Genomic DNA, 26523 nt, shown 5'->3' on the forward strand with positions numbered 1-26523 from the left:
AAATGGCTGAGTGAAAGTGCTCTCGGATAGTAGCCGTGTGTCGTTGCATTCCGTGCGTTTAATTCCAAGTGCACTCGTGATTAATTAAGAACGGAGGAAAGCGATCTCGCGCGCTCGAAGAATCGTGAAGAATGCCTTCAGGTTGATATTTATACGTATGATACTTACACCTATACAAGTGTGCGTGCGTGCGTGTGCGTGCGTGCGCGCGCGTGTGTGTATGTCGATTTCTATGCAAAAAATCGATTCGTGATCTGCTAATCTAGTCACATTGACTTTAAGATTATCTCTCTGAAACTAGTGGTCCGAAACGAGGACAGAGACATTTCATTTGCCGATATGAAGATCTGTATATCGTTCGCAATCTGCGGAACGAACAAACTCGTAAACACAATATTATGATAATATTATCTCGCAACGATAAGGCTCCCACGAACGTAAGCGAATACTCGAATCTGTCTTGGCCAATTTGACCGTGTAAAAGATTTTCAATAAATGTTTTTCAACCGTAGTTGTGCATGATCCAGTTGGGTCTTCTCGATCGGCTCGATTCGAGGCTGAAATCGGTTTAGAAACAGCCGGTTCGATCGAACTCAGAAACGAACGCCCAAACAGAAGTAGAACATCGAGATTTGTGGAACATTTATTATGCTACGTTACTCTCGAGTAATGTACGGGATCGAACAACGTCGATTTAACGATTGTTTGGAAACAACGAGTTTAACAGCGAAGAAAATTTTCATCCTGAAGTGTAATGTAATGAAATTGTGTTTGGTGGAAAGCCGTCGATGATAATTCCTCGTGCACGAAACATCACCTGGTTTGAGGAAGTGCTTGTTATGGATATCTGCGTGGCGATCAAACGGGAATACTTTCTCGAGCAGAATTACGTGGATGGCATCCAAGGAAGCGTTTTCGAACCCTTGCAGGAGTGAGTATATATGTTGTTTCACGCAAAATTCCTTATTGAGAATGATTAAAGACAAATATTTCTATCTGGTATCTTGAACTTTTGTGTACATTACTGGTATTAATAACTTGTCAGACTCGCTGGTATTTTTATATCGTGAAAAGTATTTCAGAACAAAGTCAAGGCAGATTAAACAGGAAAATCTTCTTGCACTGAATATCATCTTTCACGATAATTTATTAACCGATATGATAAATGTTACCATTTTGTAGATTTCTATTGTACAAAGTCTCTACAATTGGAATATTAAAAGAAAATATTGAAGGATTGTAAGTAAATATTGAAGCAAGGAAACATTCTTATACGTATTTTTAATTGCGTGTAGAATCTCATTCTAGTTGTTTTTACCTAAACTTATCTCTTTATTATCTCAATTCTTTAGATTGTTGAAGAACTTTGTTCTTTTTATAAGGTTAAAGAATCAATAATCATTTATTGCAAATGAAAAAGAGGTATCTGTGAGTTTAATATTTCATGGAGAAGTTAAAAATTGAAATTAGTAGCAACATTACTTGATTGTAAATTAATATGTTCCAAAAGGAAATTAATTTTTAAATGGCACTTTTTATTTACTGAAATTGTCAGGAAATGAAATCTCCTTATAGCTGCAATTTTTTAAATTATACATCGAAGAGAATAAATAACTAGTTCGAACCTTTCAAAATCCGCTTATAGAATTTCGCTTATGTTATTGTCAAACTTCCTACCTCAGCATTGACAACTTGCAATTTGTGACTTGTAAAACTTTGCCAATGATATTACTTTAAGCGTACAAGATCTTCCAAGTAACTTATATTTAACGATCAGTAAGGACTTCCTAACAAATGACACATAAAAATGGCAATTTAATATCGGCCACATGACACGGTTAAAACTACGTTTACTTTTCTATTCTTAGAAACGTCTCAATTAAAACAAATCACCTGCTAGAGTTACTCCCGTAAAGTGCAATCCGATCGCGATACATCTTCCCCCGAAGCCAAACGTTAATCAAGAGCTTGATCGTTTCTCGATGGATTCTCAACAGGAGTTGATCGAACGTCCATTCGACCATCAGCTTTCTGTAGTTACAGCGTACTGTGTATTTCGGATAATTCCGCTACACGAAATAAAATGTGTATTTTCCAATCTCTTCGTACCTATCGAAACATCTAAGCAAAATATATCCACCTGTTAAAATCTCCCCTGCTGGTGTGTAGCGGGATCACGGAGCGTATCCTTCCGTAGAACGGAGCTCAGCTACGATAACCACATGAGAAAGTATTACAATGGAGCACGTTGGGCCGCTATTTATGAATATAATGTTCGATCGCCCTGCGCGGCTCTGCGAACCGTTGTTCAAGCGGGGAAAAATCGCGATTTTTGCTCGATCGGTGAAAGTTGAAGTTTGCTGGTAATCTCGACAATGCCGGAAGCCCTAAGTTTACTCCTCGTCGCGGTCGTTTCTCGATGAGCGAGGAAAGAAGTCGGAAGGCATTGTGCACAGAGGATGCGTGTGTACTGTGTGCAGTCTTCGTTTCTCGTGTCTCTCTAACGTCGTGGACCATTACGTTGCACCAAGACGACCAACCGTAACAGCTACGTTTTTTCTCCTCATTTCATAGAGGATCATCTTGGGGACGATAAATCGCGCGAAAGTCGAGGACGAATCTTGATCCCCGTAACGATAAAAGAACGCGCGTACGAAACCGGAGGGGACGAGAGAGTTGAACGGGAATCGTTTCTGATGTTCGTCTTTTTCACCTACTATTATTTTAATTTCAATGGTAATTAAAGAGAAGCATCGCGGCACGCGATGTAATGATTATCCTCCACATGTGTTGGTATATAGAGCTGAGGTTACTGATTATGAAGTGAAATGAATATTTGACTTGGATGTAATAAAGAGTGACAAATTGATCTGAGCTTAATGTTTGCACAGTGATGTCAAAAGGCAAGGTAAAAGTTATGGTGCAATATGTACTGGTTGCAATGTTTGGACAATGTAGAGGAAGTGAAATGTATATGTTATACAAATTCATTATTCTGTAAGAGTTAACACATTTTTTTTAAATTTATCTTCTCATAAATGATATTTAACGTTAAGGAGGGGAGAGTGTATTCGCATTGACTTTTAATAGAAGCCTTTAATACGATAGGAGTTCTTCGAAGTATTACTTGATGCTAAAATTGTCTTATTTTTCGACTTGTACGATTTAATTCGTCGAAACTCACATGTAGCACTTGCTTCAACTTCCGTGCAGTATAAGCGTAAATAAGATCAAATTCCTTTGCTCTTATATGTACATTATTTTTCGCTGTTGGCTTAACGAATGCCACAAGTCGTATTTTTCGATGATTGCGTTCACTGTTGCGTCATCGAGCGAGGAATTCCGTATGGCAGACCAAGCAATCGATTTTGGCAGCTGTATTAAGACAGGTGCGAAAATATTCGTACAAGATTTTTCATATTAGCATGGGCACTATGTTTCATAATTATCAATTATTACAATTTTATATTCTCTACAATTTAACATATGCAAAATGTTGGAAAGATAAGGAAGGAGGAGTGTATCCTCTACGAATTTCGATATTCGTAGATAATTGATAATTTTATTATGGTAGTGAAAATAATAATAATAATCTGCTATTATATAAAATTAATGCGTTGATCATTATCACGGTATCCTGCTTAACCGTGCGTGAAGAATCAATTTACCAAGTCCAGCTTGTGTGATCAGTTTTGTCTCTTCTATTTTTTTCAAAAACATAACCTTTGATAATCCACTAATTATGAATACTTAACCAGTTACGCGGTATCAAATTTATTTACCCGACAATAATTTTAATTTCCTTTAATTACTCGTTCAGCTTCGTTATATCTTGAACGAACTATATACATATATTAGGATTTTAAGTTTCCGTAAGGTACGATAATTATTAGGAGGATGCGGGAATATAGTTGCATGTCGAAATAAGATAACATAATTCTATGAGGTTCTTTGGTACGATTATGTATTAATTAGCTTTTGGTTACGTAGAAATATTTAAAGCGGAATATTTCGTACATCTTCACGAAAAGATTTAATTCTTACATTTTTATGAAATTTTTGTATTGAGTTCTTCGCAAAAATGCTTCTTACAATTATTTTCTAGAAGTGTTTGTGTTTTATTATATCATTGAGACAAAGAGTTTCTGAGAATAAAATCATGTTCCACAAGTAGAGCATGTAGTGTAGCTTATAAAGAGCAATGTTATAAATAGCTTTGCAAGAAACCTGTGGCAATTACTGTAAAAGAAAATGAAACATTCACAGAACTTCAACAATTATTCAACAACAACTACTTAATAAACTTGAAATTTCTACGTTTTTACAAAACAAGATGCATAACATTCTGACAACATCCCAACATTCTCAGAAAATAGTGATAGTATATCTTTGACCGCGCAGTATATCTTTAGCATAGTACATAGTATATCTTTAATATTGCTACGGTCTCCGAATCTTTAAGTTTCAATCTTGCTTTTGTTTCAACAAACAAAACGATTTTTTAATATTTTAAAAAGAATTTCAGTATAAAATTGAAACGCATCATATACAGTATATGTAAATAACGATTCTTTCATACGTGCTCGAAAACTAAGAAATTCTTTATCAATAGAAACTCACAGTTGAATTAAAAGTGACGTGAATCGAGCAAAATCAAATACCATTCACTAAATCCTTTCTTCTTCAGTCACTCTTTCAAGCAGACTAGTAGACGAAAAGATCGAAGCTCTTGGAGGGCCAGTAAACACGAAAGATCCGCAATATCCGGCGTTCCCTCCACGAAGGTATGCGGAGGGATGTTCCTGGTCGCGGATTCACTGGCTCTCCAAAAGACACGACGTATAAATACCACCTCGTTTCGGTTTCCTCTCTCCTCACAGTCCCGTTCTCCCTCTCTCTTCTGCCTGGTAGCACGGAGTCTATTTAGATAATCTTCCGCTTAGCGGGAGCGGCACTCGGTGCGGTAAGGGAGCCTCTTCTTCGCGGAGGCTTTCACCAAGGTGGCATCATATTCCTGATCCGCGAACCGGCCGCGTTTCTTCGATCCTCTCCACTCGTCTACATTGCTCTCGTCTCTCTTCGTCGTTTCTGTTGTCTCGGTGGCCAGTGTTCGATAGAGGTTTTTGACGAACGCCACGCCCGTGTCCAAAGAACCCTACTCGTTGTGCCTCTGTGATTCGTAAACGCCTTCGACGACGTGACCTTGAGCTCCACAGATCTCGAGGACTTCGCCAGGTCACCGGTACAATATCAAGATCTACGTCAAGACCAGGGATCCTCTGTTGACTGGTCGCGGGACATTCCTTCCATCCTATTTCGTCTCGTCGCCACGACATGCGGCAGTCTTGATTAATCGGTAAGCGAACCAGTCCGCTTTCGACGATTCGTGGCCTCGTCGATGCGTGGGTGATCGCCCCGATGGCGCTTTAATGATAGACCCCGTGATCTCTCGATCAGATTCTTTGTTTGCATTGTATAGAGGTTTTTGTTCTCGTTCGAAGAGAATGTAGGTGGGTCTTGCTATTTGCGGCGCGCGCCTTTAACCCTTTAACTGTCTAGCGCATCTGGCAGATGATTATGTAGATATAGGCCCGCCTGTGTATTCTTAAAATGTAGGATGTTTGCTGAACGGGAGTTAGACTCGTGCGAAGCGTGTTATACGCGGTTCTCGAAGCAGTTTGGTATTTTTAATGATGCGTGTGCAGGTTCATTGTTTTAAAAGGGTCTTCTGGCTTTGTTGGAATGCTTTCTTGTGTCAATGAAGGCTGTATGATTTTTACTTTACCGTGATTACTCTTATGTTTTCTCGTGATTATCTAAGTAATTTTTGGGGAAAAAGTTGAAGATTTATTATTGTAAAATAATATCTGGCTTTTCTTAAGATTTCTTCTTTGTACTATAAATATCTTATTACATCTCTGTTTATCTATATTTATTTACAATTAGTAATAAATGAAATCGCATTAGTCACATTATATATTTTTCTCTCATAATTAAAATATACACAGGATTCTATTATCTACAGAAAAAAGCGTTATGCTTCCTTATTCAAATAATCAAGGAAACGATAACATCATTGACGTTAGTAACTTACGAACAAAAAGGCGGCATGAGGAAGAATTTTCTTAGGGGGCTTTTAATTTATTAGTGATAAACGGCATTGAACGAGTTTCTGAGAGAAACTGGCGATAACGATCGATCGAATGAGGTAAAGGCACGCGAGATGCTTTATCTCGCGTGTATTCATTGTTTATCATTGAGTACAATTGCCTGGCTACGTGTGCAGTCGTGCGATCGCGCAGATGTTCAAGACAATTAAAAGTGATTGACGCGACTCTGCCCGATTCTCGAATCGTCGCGACAAATTAGGGCCGTATAGAGACTGAGCGTAGGGGCGAACGATGAACGTGTTCTCGTGTTAAGAGGTTCAAACGTGTATTCTATCTTTAGCAACGTTTCCCCGAAAAGAGAGTCTCAACAGAAAGAGAAAGAGAGTACAAAAGGGTTTGCGTTCTTCGATAGAGCAATACAAAATCGTTTGATCGTTTCTCTGAAAAGTCCCATCTGGGAAACCGTAACAGACAATTATTATAATATAATATTCATTTAATCGAACGTATACATTCCTGCAATGGGTCACGTACACATCTTCTTATTGTTTATTATATTCGATGAATTAATTTTGGTTTCTTTCATGTAAGAAGGTTTGAGATTTATGTTCTTTCGTGCGATTTTAAGTAAAGAACAAAAATAAAAAAAATATCGTGATAAAGCGGCGGGTGCATCTCAGCGAGTTGCAGCAGCTTATCGTTTCGCAAATAAACCCAACGACGCTTTCTGCCACATTGCGATGACAAAGCAACGTGCATGTTTATCGGTTGTTTGCACCAAGACGCGTTGCGTCTCTCGTGCAAATAACATCGCCGGAACGGAATGCGGTTGCCTCTTTTTCTTCAACGCTTTCCTTATTCGTATCGTAGCTTCATGTGCCAAGAAAGACTTTTGGTCTTCTCCAAAAGATCGTGGATTAAAATTAGCCACGAAAGTGTCTCCGCTTCGACGAAGACGACGTGGCGATTCCTTTTTTTTTTTTTTTCTTATGAAATCTGACGAATGAAAATAGAAGCTTCGTCTTCGTCGAGAAGAGCTCGATTAACGATAGTGTTCGTAGAAAAGCTGGCCGTCGACAGTGTTCTTTCTCCCGTGTGTTTGACCCTGTACGGATTTTTGCTTATTATACTCGGAATTCTGACGCCGCATTGCGGTGCATTTCTTTTTTCGCAGTGAATGTTCTTTGTGAGCAACGCGACAAAATACGAGTTTGCACCCTCGTCGATATTTACGTCACGTTCGTTGTATTTCGAATTCTTCGTATATTTTCCGCGTGCCATGGCACTTTGCTGTACGTGAAACCACTCTCTTCCTTCGATCGGTTGAATCATCCAAATCCGGCGTTTGGATTCCGGACGAAAATCATGGCGGGCAAGGTGCCAATAAATGACTGTACTAAGAGTGCCACCTGCGTGCGAGATGCTTTACTCGATATCGAATCTATTTCACGTATCTTTCAAGCATTAGTTGAACAGTTTTACGATATTTATTTTATGGGGACGTTAATATATAACCCTAATGTATAATCCTATAATATCGCTTTATAGTATTTTTATGGAATTATGCTTCCGGAAAACAGGTCTATTAGGGTTTATTAATGTATTTTATTGACAGGATGTCAGATAGGAAACAGAGCAATGTCGTCTTATCGGTAATTTATAATTTATTTTATATGCTATACAATTTAAGTAGATATTAAAGTAAAGTATAATATTAAGGGCTTAATTTTAGCTCTTTACTTCTATTATCCTCCATTGTCGAATACCTTAATGTGTGAACACTGTATTGAAGAAACAAGTGCTTTTTTCTGTTACAAATAGTATTATTGTACGTGTTACTACGTGTATTAGAACATAAACATTAAGGGCTGGTGTAAACGAGCCAGTTTTTTACTTTGCGTTCTCCCTGTGTCATATGTCTTTCTTTGTTTCCCAGTTAGAACCAACAATGACAGACATATGAAGCAGCGTGAACGCAGCGTCAAAAAGCACGTCTCTGCACGGCACCTTAGTGAAAATAATGAGAATGTGTCTTCTCATCACGAAAATTTATGTAGTTCAATGGCCAAAAAATATGATATCCCTAGATAATAAAAAAAACTGGCAAGTTTCTTGTTCTTTACATGAATAAATGAAATGTAATATCAAGACGGTGGGTGTTCTATTATCTGAACATTTTCGTCTCCCTGTTATGTAGTTCCGATACGGGAAACTTTATTGTATTACGACAGTGAAGTGAGGTGCGTAGGTGGAACGGATTTGTGAATTAGAAGGAAAGCCACGACTCCCGGCTCAAGACACTGGTGTACAAGGTATTCGAAATACTACGCCGCGATGTCGCGTTCCGAATTTAATTAATACGCGGCTGCCGCGATACCAATGCCACGTGCCGACATAAACCAAGATGAAAACTTGGAATAAGGTGGGAGCGCGTGAGCGTCGCGGAATTCGAGAATATCGCGGGTGCTGTGGGTTCGAGGAACGAAAAGAAAGTGAAAGAAAACGCCCTCGGGTATCCTGCCGCGCACCAGGCGTCTTTGGTTTCTTCGTCTTCTTTTTATTCACCTCAACGCGACCCTGGCACAAGTTCAATTCGTTCCGGCCAATTGGACTCGGGACTGTGTAAAAGAGCCGCTTTCCGTGGACCAATCGACCATTTTCTCGAGAGGAATGCATCGGTTCGTTCGCGGCTTCGTAATCAGACGCGGCTTCGTAATGAAATTTGCATTTTCTACGTTAGGATTTTTGCGAAAGCTTCCAGTCGGGTGATTATCATTCGTCTCTTCCTTTTTGTTTTCTTTTTTTTTTTGTATCTTGTCAACTTGGTTTATTAGTGGAGATTAATTTAGATCGTTGTTGTCGAGTGATGCCGTTAGTGATGGGATCAAGTATACTGTAAGTTGGTTCGAACCTAATTGCAAAGACTAATGTTTATCGCCTCATAAGTTCGCCGAAAAGAAACAATATATTTAAATAGATTTGAACTAATTCAGAAGTTATATTGGTTAACTTCATAAATTGAAAAGTAAAGAAAATTGTGGAATATTACAATTTTTAGAGAATTTCCTTGGAGAGATCACCTTTATTCATGTTACTTTTTTGTAATAAATGAACTTTTGGAAATGAACAATTTGTTTATTCAACAAGTTCAATATTAGTTACGTATCCATATAATGAAGTTGAGAAACGTACAAAAAGTGGAGTTGATTAGTTTGGCTTCTAAGGGGCTCAAATAAGAGTATATTTTCAAAGAAATGCTTCCAAAAAAGACACATCTTTTAGTAAATATACAAACATAATTGAATAAGAATCCAATTGAAATATTCTTTCTATACAAAATGATTTGAACAATGTTAGTAATCGAAACGTTGGGTGATTGAAATATTCCTGGCACCATTCGCTAGAAAATTGACTCATTTTGGGCGAAAATTGACTCTTTCGATCTGGTGAATCGACTTTCGCCCAACAATAATGCATATCATTGATCATGAACTTTATCGGGATTCGGTCGAATCGAGTTCAACATCCGTTATCGGGAACAGTGGTGGCTCGTGGTTCGGCGAAATAACTCACTCCGGGAATTGAATGTCACTCGATCACTGCTATCTGACAGAAAACACATTAGATGAAAATCGAATAGGCTGGCTAGGATTTACGGTGCATCGAAATAATATTTCTCGTTAATCCCAACCTGTTCCACGGCCGTTCATAAATTCTGCAATGCCGCGTCCAACCTCGATGGTAATTTGCATACGCGAAAAAGAATGGCCATTTTTGTAGTACAAATAATGCAAGAGAAAATGATTTTTATCGTCTCATAAATCTAACCAGCCGCGTTCAACGAAACACGCGATCTGCGTGATAGAATAAAGCCAGCGGAACGACGCGATCACCGTTGCCTTTCGCGATAATAAAAGCTCGTAATTCAACTTTTGAGAAACAATGTCTCTCGTTGCTTTATACAATAGCTTACAAAAGTAGATATACGAATGCTTATATAGACATTTTTTGATGAATATATTATGTGTGTTATACGAAACTTTTCGAAATTTCATTAGAATTGTAAAGAGGCACAACTGTCATTATTATGCGTACTGATAAAATTAGAGATGAATCTGAAAATGTATATGACTTCTGTATACATTTTCGGAATGGTTCCAAGACCAATATAATCACGAGTCAAATGTCATTAAAGTGTTAATGAAATATGCAAAAATGTTTTATATATTTTATACAATTCATATAATATATTCATAAAACTTTTCTACGTGTTCGAATACTTTCATAAAACATTGTACGTAAATAAACTTGATCTTCTTAACAGTATAGGATTTACTCAGCAGTATATGATTTATATAATCGCTATTATTATTATTTGGAGATGGATGATGGACTCTTAATGTTTCTTTAGACCTGAGAAGACGTACGAACCACTTCAATTTCTGATATAGTCAGCCTTCAGCATTCGGAAATAGAAAAGACATACACGGGTATTTATAAACGCTCAATATTTGCAATCATAAAGTCTCCATCGCGATACTGTTTAGATGAAAGCCAGCTTTGCAAAGATAGTGTGGTCGTTAATATATATGGTATAATTCGAAGATTACAAAAGAAAGATATGATAGTCCATTTTTATTAGTTTCTTGACTTTTATATAACTTCATGACTAAGAAGAAGTATTTTAATATAAAATACTTAAAGAAGGATAGATATAACTTCATAAATTCAAAGATGTAAGCATTTTAGAAATAAATAATTGTAAAAATAAATCCATGATGATTGTAAGAATCGAATAATATTACTTTAATTGTTCTGTTAATTGAACTTAATTATTGTGTTTTCCACATCAAAAATTCTAGTAATAGAGATAAATGAAATTTTTGCACTATTATTTTCGTTCGTGATTCTCGTACACGATTGTTCACGAATTCCATGAATAAATTTGAATCTAAATGACATTAAAGTAAATAATGCAACACTCGAATCGTTTGAAATAGTAGGCATCTGGGATTTTCAATTTATTCGTTGATTGCTCGTTCATCGACGAGCGCACTGCGATTATCAACAGCAATTTCCGGTCTCCAGATTTATTCGTTCAAATCACAGTGGTTGCTTCACCGAATGAAACGATGAATTCATGGTGGATAGTTTACGCGAGATCACATATTTGTAGTTATAGATGCGCGAATTTGTGCCAAATTTCTATCATACTACGGATCTGTAAGGTTTGTTTTCTATCACAAAGTGTTAAACGAAGAATGAAGAATACAGATATATTTCTTTGTTGGACTTTTTACAGTTAAATGTCACTTCCATATTTAGCAAAGTTTAAATGCTTTCCTTTTCTGTTCAGAAATCGTCTGTGGCACCTAAATCGGATGTAACGGTGTGATGACGTCAATTTCCGATTGACATTAATCATATACAATATGGCGAAACGTAGATAAACTTTATAATTCTTGGCCTTATGCGACAAATTCTTCTCTTATGAATGGGCAATTACATCCCTAATTCAACACATAACCTTTACTATGCAAATTATTATTATACGTGACATATGAGTATAAACGTAGAAGGCATATATTTCTAAAATTATATTTTCTACTCAGAGATAACCAATACATTCTTGTAAAATTTTACTTACATGAATAGGTACGATCAATATCATGAAGAAAATTGGTACAATTGATGCGGTACATTTATTACAACACAAATAAATAATCTACATTTAATCATCCACGAGTATATGAAATATTACGTATGTACATCACTTAGTTTAATATAATATGTACTGCCACTAAATTTTATTTTTGCTTAAAGAATCAGAAATTGTATGTGTATTATCAAATTAAGCCTTTGCGTTTTAAACAATTGATGCGAAATAAATTAGAAGAAAATGTATATCTAAAAACTGCTATTTCATCAGTCTGGACAGTTTCTATAAATTTTTCATAACAGAAACAAATCTAATTGAACTACCATGATTATGCGAACTCACGCGTCCATGTTACGCACGCACGCACGCACGCACTCACGCACCACAATCGCTTCTTGAATTCTTGCGAACGTTTGCGCATTCCCCGATAGCTGTGGAGAACGATTTTATTTATTTACGACGCGTTGCCGTTACTGAATGAAATTCTCGTCGATTCCCGAGAAAGTTTCATTAAAGTTACTCGAAGACGTATTGCGTACGCGCGCCGTGAAAGCTTCGGAATAGTTCTGTAAATCAACGTAATCTGTGAGAAAAGAAACGTTTACGAGGTTTGATTTGTGAACAAAGTGAACGTTAAGTCGCGATATTATCGACATTGCTCGTGTTCTGTTCTATCATGGTTAATTTATGATAGTGGAGCCTGAAGAGTATAAGTTGCCGAAGTACTTCATATATTAACCAAACTATAGTCTATGTACTGTACATCGAAAAGGTTAAAGATGAAGAGTGGTTCGTGAGATTGATAATTATAGTGAACAGATCCTGACGTTATCTTGACATTGACATATATAATTTCTTGAAAATGTTGAAAAATTGTGTCATGTGATGTAAAATATAGGAGAGTAAGTATTTAGGTACCTTTATCATCAGTGCATAGTTCATTTTTTCTATTAAATTGAATTGATTAAACATTTCAATCCGTCAAAGAACTCACAATAAATCTTTTTGGTATAATAACGATAAGGATATGTTTTGTATGGAGCTTTTAAAAGAATTATTTGTGCCTTTAGTTCATTTTCTATATTAAGGAAACATCAAACTTTTAAAGGAACATCAAGCTTCTAAGAAAATTATTCTTGTCTTTATTTAATTTTCTACATTAAAGGAACATCAAGCTTTTATAACATTTTACTACCTATTTTATTATAACCTATTTTTGCAAACTAATTATTCGCAGAAGAGATATTAAAAAATACATTAATGACATACTGATGACTAAAGTACAATATTTATAGCAAGGGAACCAAAGTGAATGGTATATGAAAAAATATGTAATGAAATTTTTTATTCGCATATTGTACGATAAATTATTCAAATTTCAAAAACTCGTCGTTTTAAAACTATAACATTTTCAGGAAAATTACAAATTGGACCATCCAGATAATTCTAATGTTAAAAAAAGAAAAGAATAAAAATGGAAAGGAGAAAGAAAAATACACATCGCACGTCAAGCGTTGCCACGAAATTTATGCTCGCTTCCTGTCGAATCAGACGGTAAAACCGTGATGGCGTATTTACTCAAAACACAATTTAAGTTTACTTTACGTCATAACGCGGCCGGTGAGTTCATAAACCACGATGGAAAAGCACCATAATAAGATCATTGCCAGTACAAACTCACTATTAAAATAACGGAGACCTTGGTTGTTAACGGAAGAGACGAAGAAGGGACTATTAAATACATAATACGTTTAATGGATTTTTGCCGAAGAGTGTAACGTAATTTGCCTTGTATTCTGTGCAGGGTGAAGGGAGGATGAAGAATGCCCCGCGTCGGTGGAGACGGCGGTGGCGGGCCGGAGAAGGCAGGAGGAAGTGGTTTCGGAGGATGGCTTGGGGGTGCTGCAAGAGCCATGACAGGGGGAAGTGTCGGCGGTGGTTACGTGGTTTTAGGTGGTACCAGATACGGTCTCAGACTTTCTCAGGTAAGAGACTTGGATAGAACTAGATAACAAGAAATACATCGATAATATAAACGTTAGTATTGAACAAAATGATCAAAAAATACGACAGTCGCACGTAAACAAGAATGGAATTAATTTTGTTATATAAAATTGATGAGATTATTCTTGTAATATCGAATGCGTGGATTTTTTATAATTTAGTTTCAAATGAAATAACAATTCTTTTTTTTTAATGAAGTTTTTAATGAACTTCCCAATAAGTATTCATAAGTGTCCTCATACTTATGGACGAGAGTGAATTGTCCTGTATGATGAAATAGTTCTGTTCTAGTAAAATTTGATGTGTTTGAAATGTTCCTCGTTCGTCGAAAGGAACTTGTTCAAAATTTCTGTACATTTATATATAGGTTTCTTTATATTTTTGTATTGCAGCAATTTTTATGTTCATTATTGTACACTCTTTCGTCATTGAGAATTCTTTTAAAATTCTATTTATCTAAACGCGTGAAAGCTATTCTTTGTTAGATAGGCACAAAAAGCAGTCGGTATCAATTCAGAAAATATAAATATGGTTAAATGATATCTTTCGTTTCAATCCGTAATAATTCACTTGCTTATTATTATACTCTTCAATTTTACACTATTCTTTTTACCAACAGAGCAAGCTACAGAATGTATACACAAAAAGAATCACGTCAACGACAAACCTTGTGCTATTATAATTACAGAAAGAGTTACGCAACAAGTTTTTGTATCTCTATCAAAGCAACTAAATGCATTCTCACACAATGTATGACGCGAAGTCTATTACCACTGGCAACATTTAAAAAGAGCATATTATATTATAAGAGTACTTACGTACAACAGTTCCTTTATTACGAGTCGCATTCCACGTATCCAAATACGGTTCAAAAAGACTGTACTGTTGTTCAAAGTGCGTCAACGAGAGGTCGGAATGGGGAAGAGGGGATATGAAGTTTTTGAAATTTCACGGTGGTGTTGCCAGCGAAATTTTATTGGTTAAGCGGAATGAAGAGCCGCGAGACCGACGCAGCGTCCAGCTAAATAAGAATCCAAACTCCGTTGACTGTCGTGACGACCTTCGACGGATTCGCGACAGAGAGGAGACGTTTTCGCGGTGAGCAAAATGAAGATGTCGGAAATTCTAAATATAGAGTCGATCGCGTAAATAGAATGCCGCCAGTCAGTGACTCGTACTGATTTCGAGCCATCTCCCTTTTTATTCCTTCTTTCTTCCTCTTCCTATTTTTCACCGATGCCCGTCCTCGTCCGGTCGGAATAATATCCACGTTGACATCATACGCACACGTAGCGGCGACGTGAAAATCTCGTGCGAAACGTACCGCGGCCGAGCCCGCGAACACTTTGCCAAGTCCTTCAATCGTGAATCTTCACCAACAAATCACCGTGAATACGTCGCGTCGGCCGATCGGGAGCCGATGATCTGACTCTCATGTTCCGATTTTAGACGCCTCGTGAACGCTTTTCTCAATCTCAACCCTTTTTAGTCTTTCCACATGGTGGCCTTTCAAGATTTGTTTTTTTCCTTAGTCTGAATTTTTATAAAGATTTTTCATACATTAATATTTGGACACCATGGTGTTCGAAAGATTAAAAAATTTTAGCTACAAATATGTATATACACACACACAAACACTATACACATATTATATACTAATTTTAACACTATAGATTATTTTCTTATCGTACAGATTAAATTTCTCAAAAATTTAATTTTTTTTTTACATAAAGAAACATGTATATGTTATGTATATATTTACAATCTGTAAATGATATAATATTTAATCATAGTATATTTATTTTTGTAATTTCAAATTTCAAAATTATTTCGTTTATTCGTTTAGTTTATTCCAAAAACTACGTGTATTAAATAAATAACACTTATATTTCTACTGACTACAATAAGTACATATATACATTTTAAAATAGATATACTACAATATTACACAATAAATACCTACATATCTCTATTAGTACCAGAATATAATCCTTTGAATCGCATAGTAAATCGTAAACTTTAGTAACATTATATCATCATTCAACGAATTTTAAATACCAGGAACTCGAGATAAACTCGTTTCATTACACGTCTCAGGTAACTTAAGCAAAATTAAATTCTCCAAGTATCTGAAACACTTGAATTTAAATTCGTACTTAACCTAAATAAATATATCGAATCTCCGAAAGATCAGCTTATTCAAGTAGAAAAGATTTCTTTAAGCTACTCGATATATTCAAATAATCTTCTCTATTCGAATACATGATTACTGTGTAAATATAGGTCTCTTATAGTGTTATTGCAACACGAAGCATAGGTATTTCTTTATCTTTTTCTTTTTAGCATTTCCTCGTGGTATCTCGTTCTCAGCCGCGCAACGTAAAACGTCAGAATAAAGATCGAAGCAGACATTTCGAAACGTATCTCACTATCTCAGGAGGATTTCCAGAAAGGAGATTAGATGGTTCTACTTTCCACCATATCCCCCGTACACCGTGTTGCATACAAGAGTCAGAGATCTATTTCAGAGGAGTTTATCTCCGGCTCGTTCGTGGGAAGAAACAACGTCACCTTGCCTCGATGCCATTGTCTCCTCTGTTATCCTCTTTACCATAATCGTCCTTATACACGTATCAATCGAACCCATAGATAATTATAAAACGACGCGAATAATCATTACAGATTCTCAGTAACATCTCAAGATGCTAAAATATTTCAATGAAAGAAGATTTTCATTCTTTGCAGTCAAGGACAGAGAAAAATGAAATAATTTACTTAATTTTTAACTTCTAAGAAATTAATTTCGAATAGTTATAATATATATTATATAATATTATAGAATAGTTATAATTAAAATTAAATATGAATTTATACGTTAGATCTTTTTAATCTTTTTCTTCTAGTTTTAGTCACAATGTACAATTGCAAATACGTAGGTGAAAATGAATGATCAATAGAAAAAATATTTAAATTAGGTGTTCCCTCGTAGGCAAGGACAAGGTGAAATTACCTTGTACAAGCAGGTTCTACTTCCTATGTTTCGTTTTACACGGTATCACAAGAAGCAGTCTTTGAGTCTCTTTATGTACGAAGCCACTTCATAGGCTTTAACGGTCCCATTTGTTCCGCTGCTTTCGTGCTATATTACACAAAGGACTATAAGTACGTGGTCTGATCTACATGCATGAGAGGCCGCCTTTTTTCATAGCGGGCTACAAATTAGGAATAAAATATTCGTGAGGTCTTTGTTTGAATACCTTCATACCTAAAGGCTAATTCCTTTTACTTCTATGTCGAAATATGATTTATTTAAAAATATATAAGGAACGGTTCAAATAATTATAAGTGCTATAATGAGTTTTAATATCGCGGGAGATGCGGAAGAAAAATGTCAAGTATTCAATTGTAAACGAAATTTTATACGCCGTGATAATGCAACTGTGCGTAGTTGGTTTCTTGCTGATCGTAGAACATGTAACATGACAATGTAAAGATTCAGCAGTTTTCTGGAGTTTATTTTCGGAGTTTACATATGTTCTTGATCAAACTAGCCTACTAGTAGTCGTTTTAACTTGGAGTTGTCAAGTGTACAATTTAGTGCCCTTTAAGATTTCAATTAATCAAATGCGAAACGTAGTTTCTGTAAGTGCCATTGTTTCAATAAGTTTCCTTGATATGAAGTAACCAAGAATAAAAGATCAGATTTTCAATGATTCTCTTGACATTTTGAGCCTCTTAGAAGACAAAAACCGATCAATTCAACTTTTTATTGACCTTCTGCTTTATTACATAAGTATAATTAAATGTTTCTTTCGAATTCTCGAGAAATATGTAAAAAATTCCAAACTGTAACTTGCTAATGTATTTTATAAATTAATTTCCAGCATAAGATTAAAAATTATGCACTCCAATGTATTTCGAAAGAATAACGCAACAAAAAGAATTTTACAAAATATGTACAGATCATAAGCTCTCAACTAATATCATTTCACATAAATTAATTTCAAGACAATTGATATTCAAAAAATACCAAATACTAAAAATAATAAAAACCACAATTCTCTCAGCACAATTTTCCTCTCGACTTAAACGTTCAAAGCAATTCAAATAAATCACTTAAGTAAAGAAATAAATCAACAAACAAACAAATAAAAAATAAATAAATAAAAAATTTTTTTTTCAGGAAAGCTTGCCGCCATCGAACTCGCGGGAAGAATCGCAGGAAAGACGTCGAAAGAGGAGTTCTCGGGAGAGCGATTCTCGCGAAAGACTGACGGAGAAGAGTCCGGAAAACGCGGCGCTCGATCTGAGCACGAGCCTCGCCGACTGCTGTTGCATCGGTCCACGTTCTCGTTTGCCGTTGCCAAGGATCCCGCCGTCGGCAACGAACGTCGCTACGTCGTCGACATACCCGTTGTCGTCGTCGACGTCGACGTGCGGAACAAGCGGTGGAAGCGTTGTAGGTGGAGCTGGAGGTGGTGGTGGAGGAATTGGTAGTGGACAGGCTCCTTTTCCTGGGCCTCCCACGTTTTCGAACAGCCGTGTTGCCGGCGTGGAACAGCCGGCGACGCTGACGACGCCAACGACGTCGGCGCAACCGTTGGTGAACTCTAATAATAACCGAGGGATGCTGCAAACGTCGGTGGGGAACAGCACTGGCCAGCACCATCAAGCACAATCGTCCGCGGCTCTAACAGCGGCGGTACCGTCGTCTTCGTCGCCATCCACTTCGACATCGTTCAACACATCCACCGCCGTTCCGACGTTGCAGTCCGTCTCGGTACCGCGCCAGCTAGCACAGTGGACCAAGCATCAGACGCTGAAGCTGCAGGTATTTCTTCGAACGTTCAAGACATTCGAGGAAGATTTGCTTGCGTTGATTAACGTTATTTCTATTCCTTTCGGTTCGGGTTATCTTTGGGGTTATCTTTCTGGTTGGGTTTGGTCTGATTCGATTTCTGATTTGATCCTTTATACGTTGATGTGATCGTGTGTAAATGCGAAGTGGATCGTGGATTATGAATTATCGATAAGATGTATGAACATACAATAGGTTTATATAGTTTGAGTAGATTGGAGTTTTGTGATGAGAGTTTTCAGTCGCGTTCTGGAGGATATTTTTGGGAATACGTTGATCAGAGGAACGCTTCAGAGGCTGTAGAAAAACTGTTGTGATTTCGTAAGAGTGAGCTGGTTCGTAGGAATTTGGGACGACGTGTCTTCGACCTGAGAGAACGCTTTGTGTCAAAGCTCGAGAGGTGGCTTACAAGTGGTAGAGGTGTAGTATTTTTAATGGCTGGAGATGGGGGTCGGCGTGGAAGGTCTCGCGAGGATTGATTATTATTTATTTCTTCCCATTTCTCTTTTATCTATATCCGTCTCGTTGAACACCAGTATTTCTTTTGCTCTTCTTTCTGTAACTGTCAAGAAAGGAAAACAGTAACGGATCGAGTATAATGTATTTGACAATTCGTGGATTTTGCAATTCTTGGCTAAGCCAGATTAATTTTCAACTGACAAGGAACGAGTTTGCCTTTGTTGAATTTTAGTTCACCTGTTAACTTGATTCAACCTGTTAATTTGGCTTGGTCGAATTCCAATGAGAGATGATAAAACAGAGAGAATAAAAATTGATCGCCGGGCAAGTGACAAGCCTAGAGAATCGAAAAGTCGTATGTGTACGATACGTAGGTGTCTAGTCGAAGAACGATATTCTATTTTGGTCGTCATCTGTCTTTTCCCTCGCGGCAAGCACGAGGCAGCGCACGCTGCGCAGCACGGTCGATCCAAAAATTGGTTTGGTCGCGAGTGCACGATCTTAAAAAACTTATAAGAAAGAACAGAATCGAAAAACCTAAGAAAACCTTATAGTCAAAGCTAAAATTTTAATTTCACAGACAAACATTCCGCAGTTTTCTTGAATGCAACTGGGCACTTAAACTTTGATTACTATTTGAAAACACTTTTGAGCACTAGTTTAAAAACTTATTAGGTAAAAAATGATGTAAAGATATTAAGTAACTCTGAATTTTTTTACAACTTATAGGATGAAAGTTTGGTTTGGTAATATTGTGGTGATAAAAACGTAATCTGTTGTATTCAGGAACCAGCAGTGATAGCGGTGGACCGATTGCATAGGTTCCGGTGGAGCGGGGGCGGAGGAGGAAGTAGCAAGAAGTCCTCTTCCGGCCCCCGGAGCGAAAAGGCCGAGCGCCTTCGAGAGCTCACCGAGAAACTCAAGGGACCAGCCCCGGTACCACCACCTAGGAGACCTTCGCGGGCTCAAGCATCCTCTCCACCCCCCAGTGGATATCAACCACCCTCGCAGAACTATCCTCAGGTAAGTAGAATTCGCTTTCTAATTAATAAATCTTTTTGTCACTTCTAGCAACTTCTTACTTTTTCCACTTTTTATCTTTCCGCAGGAAAGAGACTGAAAATCTGTTTCTGTTTCCTGTTTTTTAAATAATAATTTATATTCACTCGTATATGAAATGAGTTCGCCGAAATTTATAAAACAAATATGGTATTTGATGATAAATGTTTTCCTTTGAGTGTTTAGATCTTTTACAGCATTTCTTTTTCCGTTCAATATTTAAGATATAACGATGAAGTATTATAAGCTATCAGTTCAGAGATTTAGTTAGAAATATTGTAATGGAATTTCATATCCAAAAGGATTAAAAGATTCTTGTTAATCACGCGATTAAAATATTATACTAATTTCCGTGCCACTAGCTTCATAAAAATGAGTAGTCTTACATTACTACAAGATCTACAATGTAAGACAATTCTTGAATTACCAGATTTTCAGATTCTCATATTATATAATATTACTGTTTATCATACTATAATAGTAATCATTGTTCTTGAATCATTGTTATAAAAGTACTGTTTAGAAAATACTCAACCTAAGAAGTTCACAATATCCAAGTCTCATTCACCACGACGATGCGACTAACAATATATTTGAAAATACTCAGTAGATGCAATATATAACTTCATGAATAAAAATTCTATCATTTCAACGAACAACCAATTTTTTCCTCCAGACAATAAATCAAGGATGTGGTCGCTGCGATGGTCGACCTTCTTGTCGAAGCTACACGTACAGTGAGGGTACGAGTCATGGGTCGGGAAATCAGCAACACCAGCTAAAAACGATCAACCGGAGTGACAGTGTCGGTGACGAGTGTTTCAGTGAGTCGAGTAATGACGCGTGCAGGAAGCTATGTAGCGACTCGAGGAGAACCTCGCGGTCGGTCAGGCAACATGATAGGAACAGTGGTGACGTAAGTGACATCAAAAACGAGCTGAATGCTAGTGCGGACGGCGCGAAACACCTGAGACAGTACAGTGATTCGGTGGTGGATAGTGGTACATGTGTGGACGATTTGTGCGACGATCTGAACGCCTCATCCGGGGCAGGCAACGAAGGCGAAGCCAGGGATGCGATCACAAGATTGGAGCCCAGAGGGCCTCTTCTTACGTTTCACAGAGCTGGTGCGCCATTTAGGAGCGCTTCCTTCGGCCAGGTGGATTTCAATCAAGGTAATTGATTCATAATAATCCTGTTTTAATTGGACACTGTTAGGTTGTATTTAATATATGAACCTCTCGATATTGCCTGAACATAAATTTCAGATACGTTTCAAATTTTACCAATATAATAACGAACTTCGTGTCTTATTACAGTGGAAATGAAATTTTTAAAAGTACAAAACAAATAATATATTCGTAAAAATTACTTGAATGAGCCATTATACTCTTAAATGCTGACACTAATTTATCTTCGTATTAGTCATTTTTAATTCTACTAAAGAAAGTACAATGAGGAAGCTCAAGTCGAAGCGATCATTAGCTTATAATCGCGATAGGTTTGTAGATTTTGTTCACAGGTATCATATCCATAGGTATAAATGATCATACACTAAGCGGTAGAAGCATTTGAATGGGCGTAGCAGTGGGAGTAGAAGCAACCGTAAGAACAGTTACTCCAAAGCATTCATTGTACTTTGTTTCCGTGTTTATCTTTTCGGGTCTTCACCTGCTCGGAACTGGTTCTACTAGTCACTCTCCATAAAAGGTTCTGCTTTACTTCTTTACTCGAGCGTTATTACTCTAGTAGGTTCAAAGAAAAACATTTTGTTTCCGTCTGTCCGATGAAACAATATGAGAATTTGTCGACAAATGTTTTTCCGATTGAAAGGAGTTAGTGAATAATATCCATTTTTATGAGAAATTACGTTTCTAGTTGAAATACTTCTAAAGAGAGGACGGATCAATAGTGGCATATGTAATAATGGCGTATAAAAATGTTAATAAAACCACTAGAATTATGGAACAATATATTTCATGATAATTCCGTGTATTATAAGAAATTAAGTTTCTTTATGAACTTTAATTTCTTCTGTTTGTTAAATTGTATCTTAGTATGAGAAGATCGTTATTGATATGCATTATTTCTTGTTTCAATTTTCTTAACGCTTTTCCTAAAACATCATAAGTCTTTTTAGTTGTTAGAACGTTAACAACTAAAAGATTCAAATACAAAAGATTTTAACATAATATTAAAGCTACAAGCTAATTAAAATCTTGGTATTTTTCCCAAGCTTGGCGAACGAACCAGTGTAGCTTACAACAAGAAAAACGAATAAAAATGAGATCTTCAACTCCATCCTTATCGTTCATCTCTACTTCCCATGCAAGTATTTTCTCCAAGGCCAGCCAAAACATTAAACGTTCCACGTATCATGATCTTCGAAGTTCATTTAATAACGCTATGAGCGCGAAGTCGGAAACAAAAAAGGGAAAGAATGAAGTTAAGAAACGTGAAGATAAAGCGCAGAGATAAAATGCGGAGATAAAACGCGAGCTAGAAGTTACGAGTTACATAACGGGACGCGATAATGTTACGGCCAATATCGTTTCGTTTTCATTCCGAAGCACGATAAGTAATCGCCCCTGTGGTGAACGCGGAAATTTGGAAGGAAAAACATTGTCAATTAATTATATGATTTGTATACGGCCGATTGTGTACTTGTAAATATTGGCCAGCAAGTCCGGGAGCTGCGCGCGAGAATGCAGACTCGGGCGGCATGGCGGTTAGCCAAATAAACACTACCCATTATGTCTATTATTATATTCATGTAGGTGTCGGTTTGTATAACTGAGGATAGGGACAATCTAAATCCGTAAAAAGCAGCGAATATCTCGCAAAATGTTTGTTCGTTACTGGAAAACATCTTTCGTGTGGAAAATGTTCTTCATTGTGTTTTTTTTTTATTAACCATTAAGGCCAACGTTGCGTTAACACATTTCATTTGCAATCTTCTTCAGTCAATTTATCTTAATGGACTCTGTTTTCAAACATTGTGACCATGAGCGGGACTGTGCTCACTATTTTTTTTTCGTCACATTTAGTTTTAAATTCTTTTATTGTAATCGTAAGGAACACATATCGTTACAATGCCAGTGCAGTTTCAAAAAATTTCGTATAATACACGCGATATACTCATGAAAATTGTCTATACTAAATGCTAAAATACTTTCATGAATCACTTTAGATGACGGTTTGTATGATTAAAGATAGGAACAATCTAAATTCGTTAAAATATCTCACAAAATGCTTCTTCATTATCGAAAAACATTTTTAGTATAGGAAAAGTTTATTTTTTTACTTTTTCTCTTAAACATTTAGTCTTCTACCCTGGCATCTTTCTTTTTCTTCTTCTTGCGAATACGAGTCTGCTTTCTAAATTTCACGCGTGTTAAAGAAGCCTACGTCCTAAATTCACTCGATACACCGTGTGGCCATATTTTATTCGTGAATTCCAGTCCAATAATTTTCGAGAATTCCAAATGCTTTTCCTGTGCGAAACTTCTCACCGTCTGGCATCGATCGATGTTTAACGATAAACAGTTGAATCTCAATTTCGATGCAATTCAAACCAATTCGATGCTTTACAATACTGTCGCAATTTGAATCAGTAGGAGTACGATTCGATGCCAAAAACTGTTGAAAGTTCCGATCAGTTTTGGATTTTAATGTTTCGATAAGTTTTGAGAATTGTGGAAGTCTTGAAAATCTTTATAGAGTGCAATGTTTTGAAAACTTGATGAATAGGTAATCAATATTTCACGTAGAATAATGAAGATAAAATATAATAGAAGGTATTGTAGAATGATTGTACTGATAAATAATCGTAGATATAGTTGAAGATATAAGATACTGAATACTCATTAGGTTTTAAAGGCTCTGAGACCGATCAAGATTTCCAATCAAGATTTTCACGACTGATCGGAGTATTAAGAACTCGAGATTTTCAAAAATAATCCAATTGCATTCGAATTCAAGACTTGAATCTATCGAGGAATAAACAATTTATATAATACGAGTTAATTGGTTCTTCCCACAGTACTTCGCATTTAGATAAGTGGATTCAGCCGGCAACATTCAGACATGTGATATTTGGTTTCAATAAAGGGAGTTGTACTGTATTTCGCAGTACATCACTAAATTTTGGATATTCGTGTTGAATAGTAATAAGTTGAATAATAGAACTTTCGTATAACATGCATAATATATTTATAAAAGATGTCTACAAGTGTTCAAATACTTTCGTATATGAATTTGTACAAAAATCCACAGTCTACACATTATTATCAATAATCTCATTATTGCGTTTCATTGATCATAAACGGTTTCTCGTCTTCTTGCGAAACATGAAGCCTTTATACGCGCAGTAGCTTGCAGCGAGATACTGGTTTCATATCCTCTTCCAGAGAGGAAGGAAGAAAAAAAGAAGAGAAGTGAAGAACGTCTATACACAGTTTACACTCAGTGCCGAAAATAGTAAACGCTTTTCTAAAGATCTGGATTTTTCGTTCCGACATCGGTAGTCGCGTAACATTGACTTTCGTCTAGATGTACAGTTACAACCCTGAACTACATACCGAACGAAGGCAGCTTCGGTTTCATAATAAAGAAATAGAAATAAAAGAGATATTAGAGAGAATCGGTTTCCGTTGCATTTGTATCGCAAACGGCCTTAAAGATAATGCATTTTGTGTCCATAGCCTGAATAAGAGTATTGTTTGTTCAGGTAATTATTTGAACAAATCCTGTAGCATTGTGTGGTACATAGTTGGCCAAAAGGTAATCGATGGCACTGGCAAAAGAAAAATACGATTTGTATATTTCTCCTATTATGTTCATGCAAATACTGCTATTATTGTTATATTTTGTATTACTGTATACGTGATTTGTTCGAAATTCCTGATTCTGGAAGACTTATTTGTAGAAATTAAAATCTAGCTTTTATGTAATATAGTTATCACTTATATATATAAGTAATATAAATATCGCTTCTCTTGTAAAACCTTTTTTCAAGGTTATTTTTTTTATTAAATATCTAGCACAATGACAAATTCAGAATATTTAAAAGAAAAAACGCTACTGTGCATGAACCAGATATTTTGAAAGAGAAAATCTTTGTTTTAAGAAAAATATTTACCAAAGAGCGATTGATGCATTGCAGAAAGCAGTCAGTGTAAATCTTCTTTTCTGAAGTTTAAAAAATAATCGCGGGTATACTCACAAAATGGACGGATTATGTAATTCACGGATGATATTACAACAAGCTTCTGATTAAAGAGAATACCATTCAAACAATCTGTAGTTCTTCCCTTTTTGTTGAAAAAATATAACAGGAATATCATTAGTAATTTTTACGCTACATATTTCTTTTACCTTTTGTCCGTATAGTTTGGAGTCCAAAATCACATTTATGAGAAGTAAAGAAAGATATTGTCAGATTGTTAGACTGTTAGACCGCTAAACTGCACATATCTTTGGGATGTGTCACTCCACTATGAAAAATCATAAAACTGGACTCTCTTTATTTAAGATCTTTATTTACCAAGTACAATATTACAATTCAAAGTAGAATTGTTTCGACACGCATTTTGATACAAGCAATTCGAAATAAGCAAATTTTTTTAGAGTTGCTTAAAATCCAAAAACTATTAGCTATGTAGTAAAAGGAAAACCGTAGTTTCATTATTAGATATTGGAGTAATTAGCAGTTTTCTATTTTAGACCCTTTTCGTTTCAAAGTATAAATCTTTTTATTTCACATCGATTTACTGAAAGATTTTGATTCTTTTTTATACGAAAGAAAATTTGAAAAAAAGGACGCCGACTTCTCAATGTGTAACAAGGCCGAAGGCGTGAAACGCGGCGATTCGCGTGCGTGGCGCAAGCCGGAAACGCTTCGAGCTAACGCGCCAACAAATCTCTTGCGGGACACCTTTTACGTTCGGAAGACGGTTTACGAGGACGTGTAACTAGGTATCTTCTGAAATACAGCTACGGTCCACGGAACCTCTCGGCCATTAACAGCGGGAGAACGTTGAGCATTCAGAATAGGGGAAAAAGAGATCGAGAGAAAGCAGCGGTAGATAATAGATTTCCTCTTATCCCGCTATCATCGTCCGACAAACGAAAAAAATCGTACGCGATGATAGTGATTACGATCATGAAGTTGACGATCACGTTGCCTCCGGCGAAGATTGTTCTAATGAAAACGACACACGGAAACTGATTATGATCTTAGGTGGAAAATAACCGAAAAAAGAATGAATTGCGGAGAAAGGAACTCTTTGTTGTACGGTGAAAATGTTTCTTATGAAATGGAAACGGGTTTTATGATGTAAAATGATTTTCGCAACGAATAGAAGATTTGTTGT

The 26523-nt window shown here is 36.5% G+C and overlaps 1 protein-coding gene across 11 annotated transcripts in view; it reads left to right on the forward strand.

The window, feature by feature from the left end:
* The window catches only part of LOC117209689 (rho guanine nucleotide exchange factor 17), a 70360-nt gene continuing 43837 nt past the window's right edge, over positions 1-26523 (forward strand). For 4 of the 11 annotated variants that reach the window (XM_033451955.1, XM_033451958.1, XM_033451960.1 and 1 more), the window contains exons 1-5: positions 2-931; positions 13574-13754; positions 17957-18604; positions 19877-20113; positions 20826-21324. In XM_033451955.1, coding sequence (XP_033307846.1) covers positions 13593-13754; positions 17957-18604; positions 19877-20113; positions 20826-21324 — 1546 coding nt within the window. In that variant the 5' untranslated portion in view covers positions 2-931; positions 13574-13592. Of the gene's footprint in view, positions 932-5189; positions 5357-13573; positions 13755-17956; positions 18605-19876; positions 20114-20825; positions 21325-26523 lie in introns of those variants that run through there. The other 7 variants (XM_033451953.1, XM_033451957.1, XM_033451954.1 and 4 more) reach the window with 5 other exon arrangements.

The sequence above is a fragment of the Bombus bifarius genome, unplaced genomic scaffold (assembly GCF_011952205.1).
Source record: "Bombus bifarius isolate JDL3187 unplaced genomic scaffold, Bbif_JDL3187 scf7180000008190, whole genome shotgun sequence".
Lineage (NCBI taxonomy): Eukaryota > Metazoa > Arthropoda > Insecta > Hymenoptera > Apidae > Bombus > Bombus bifarius.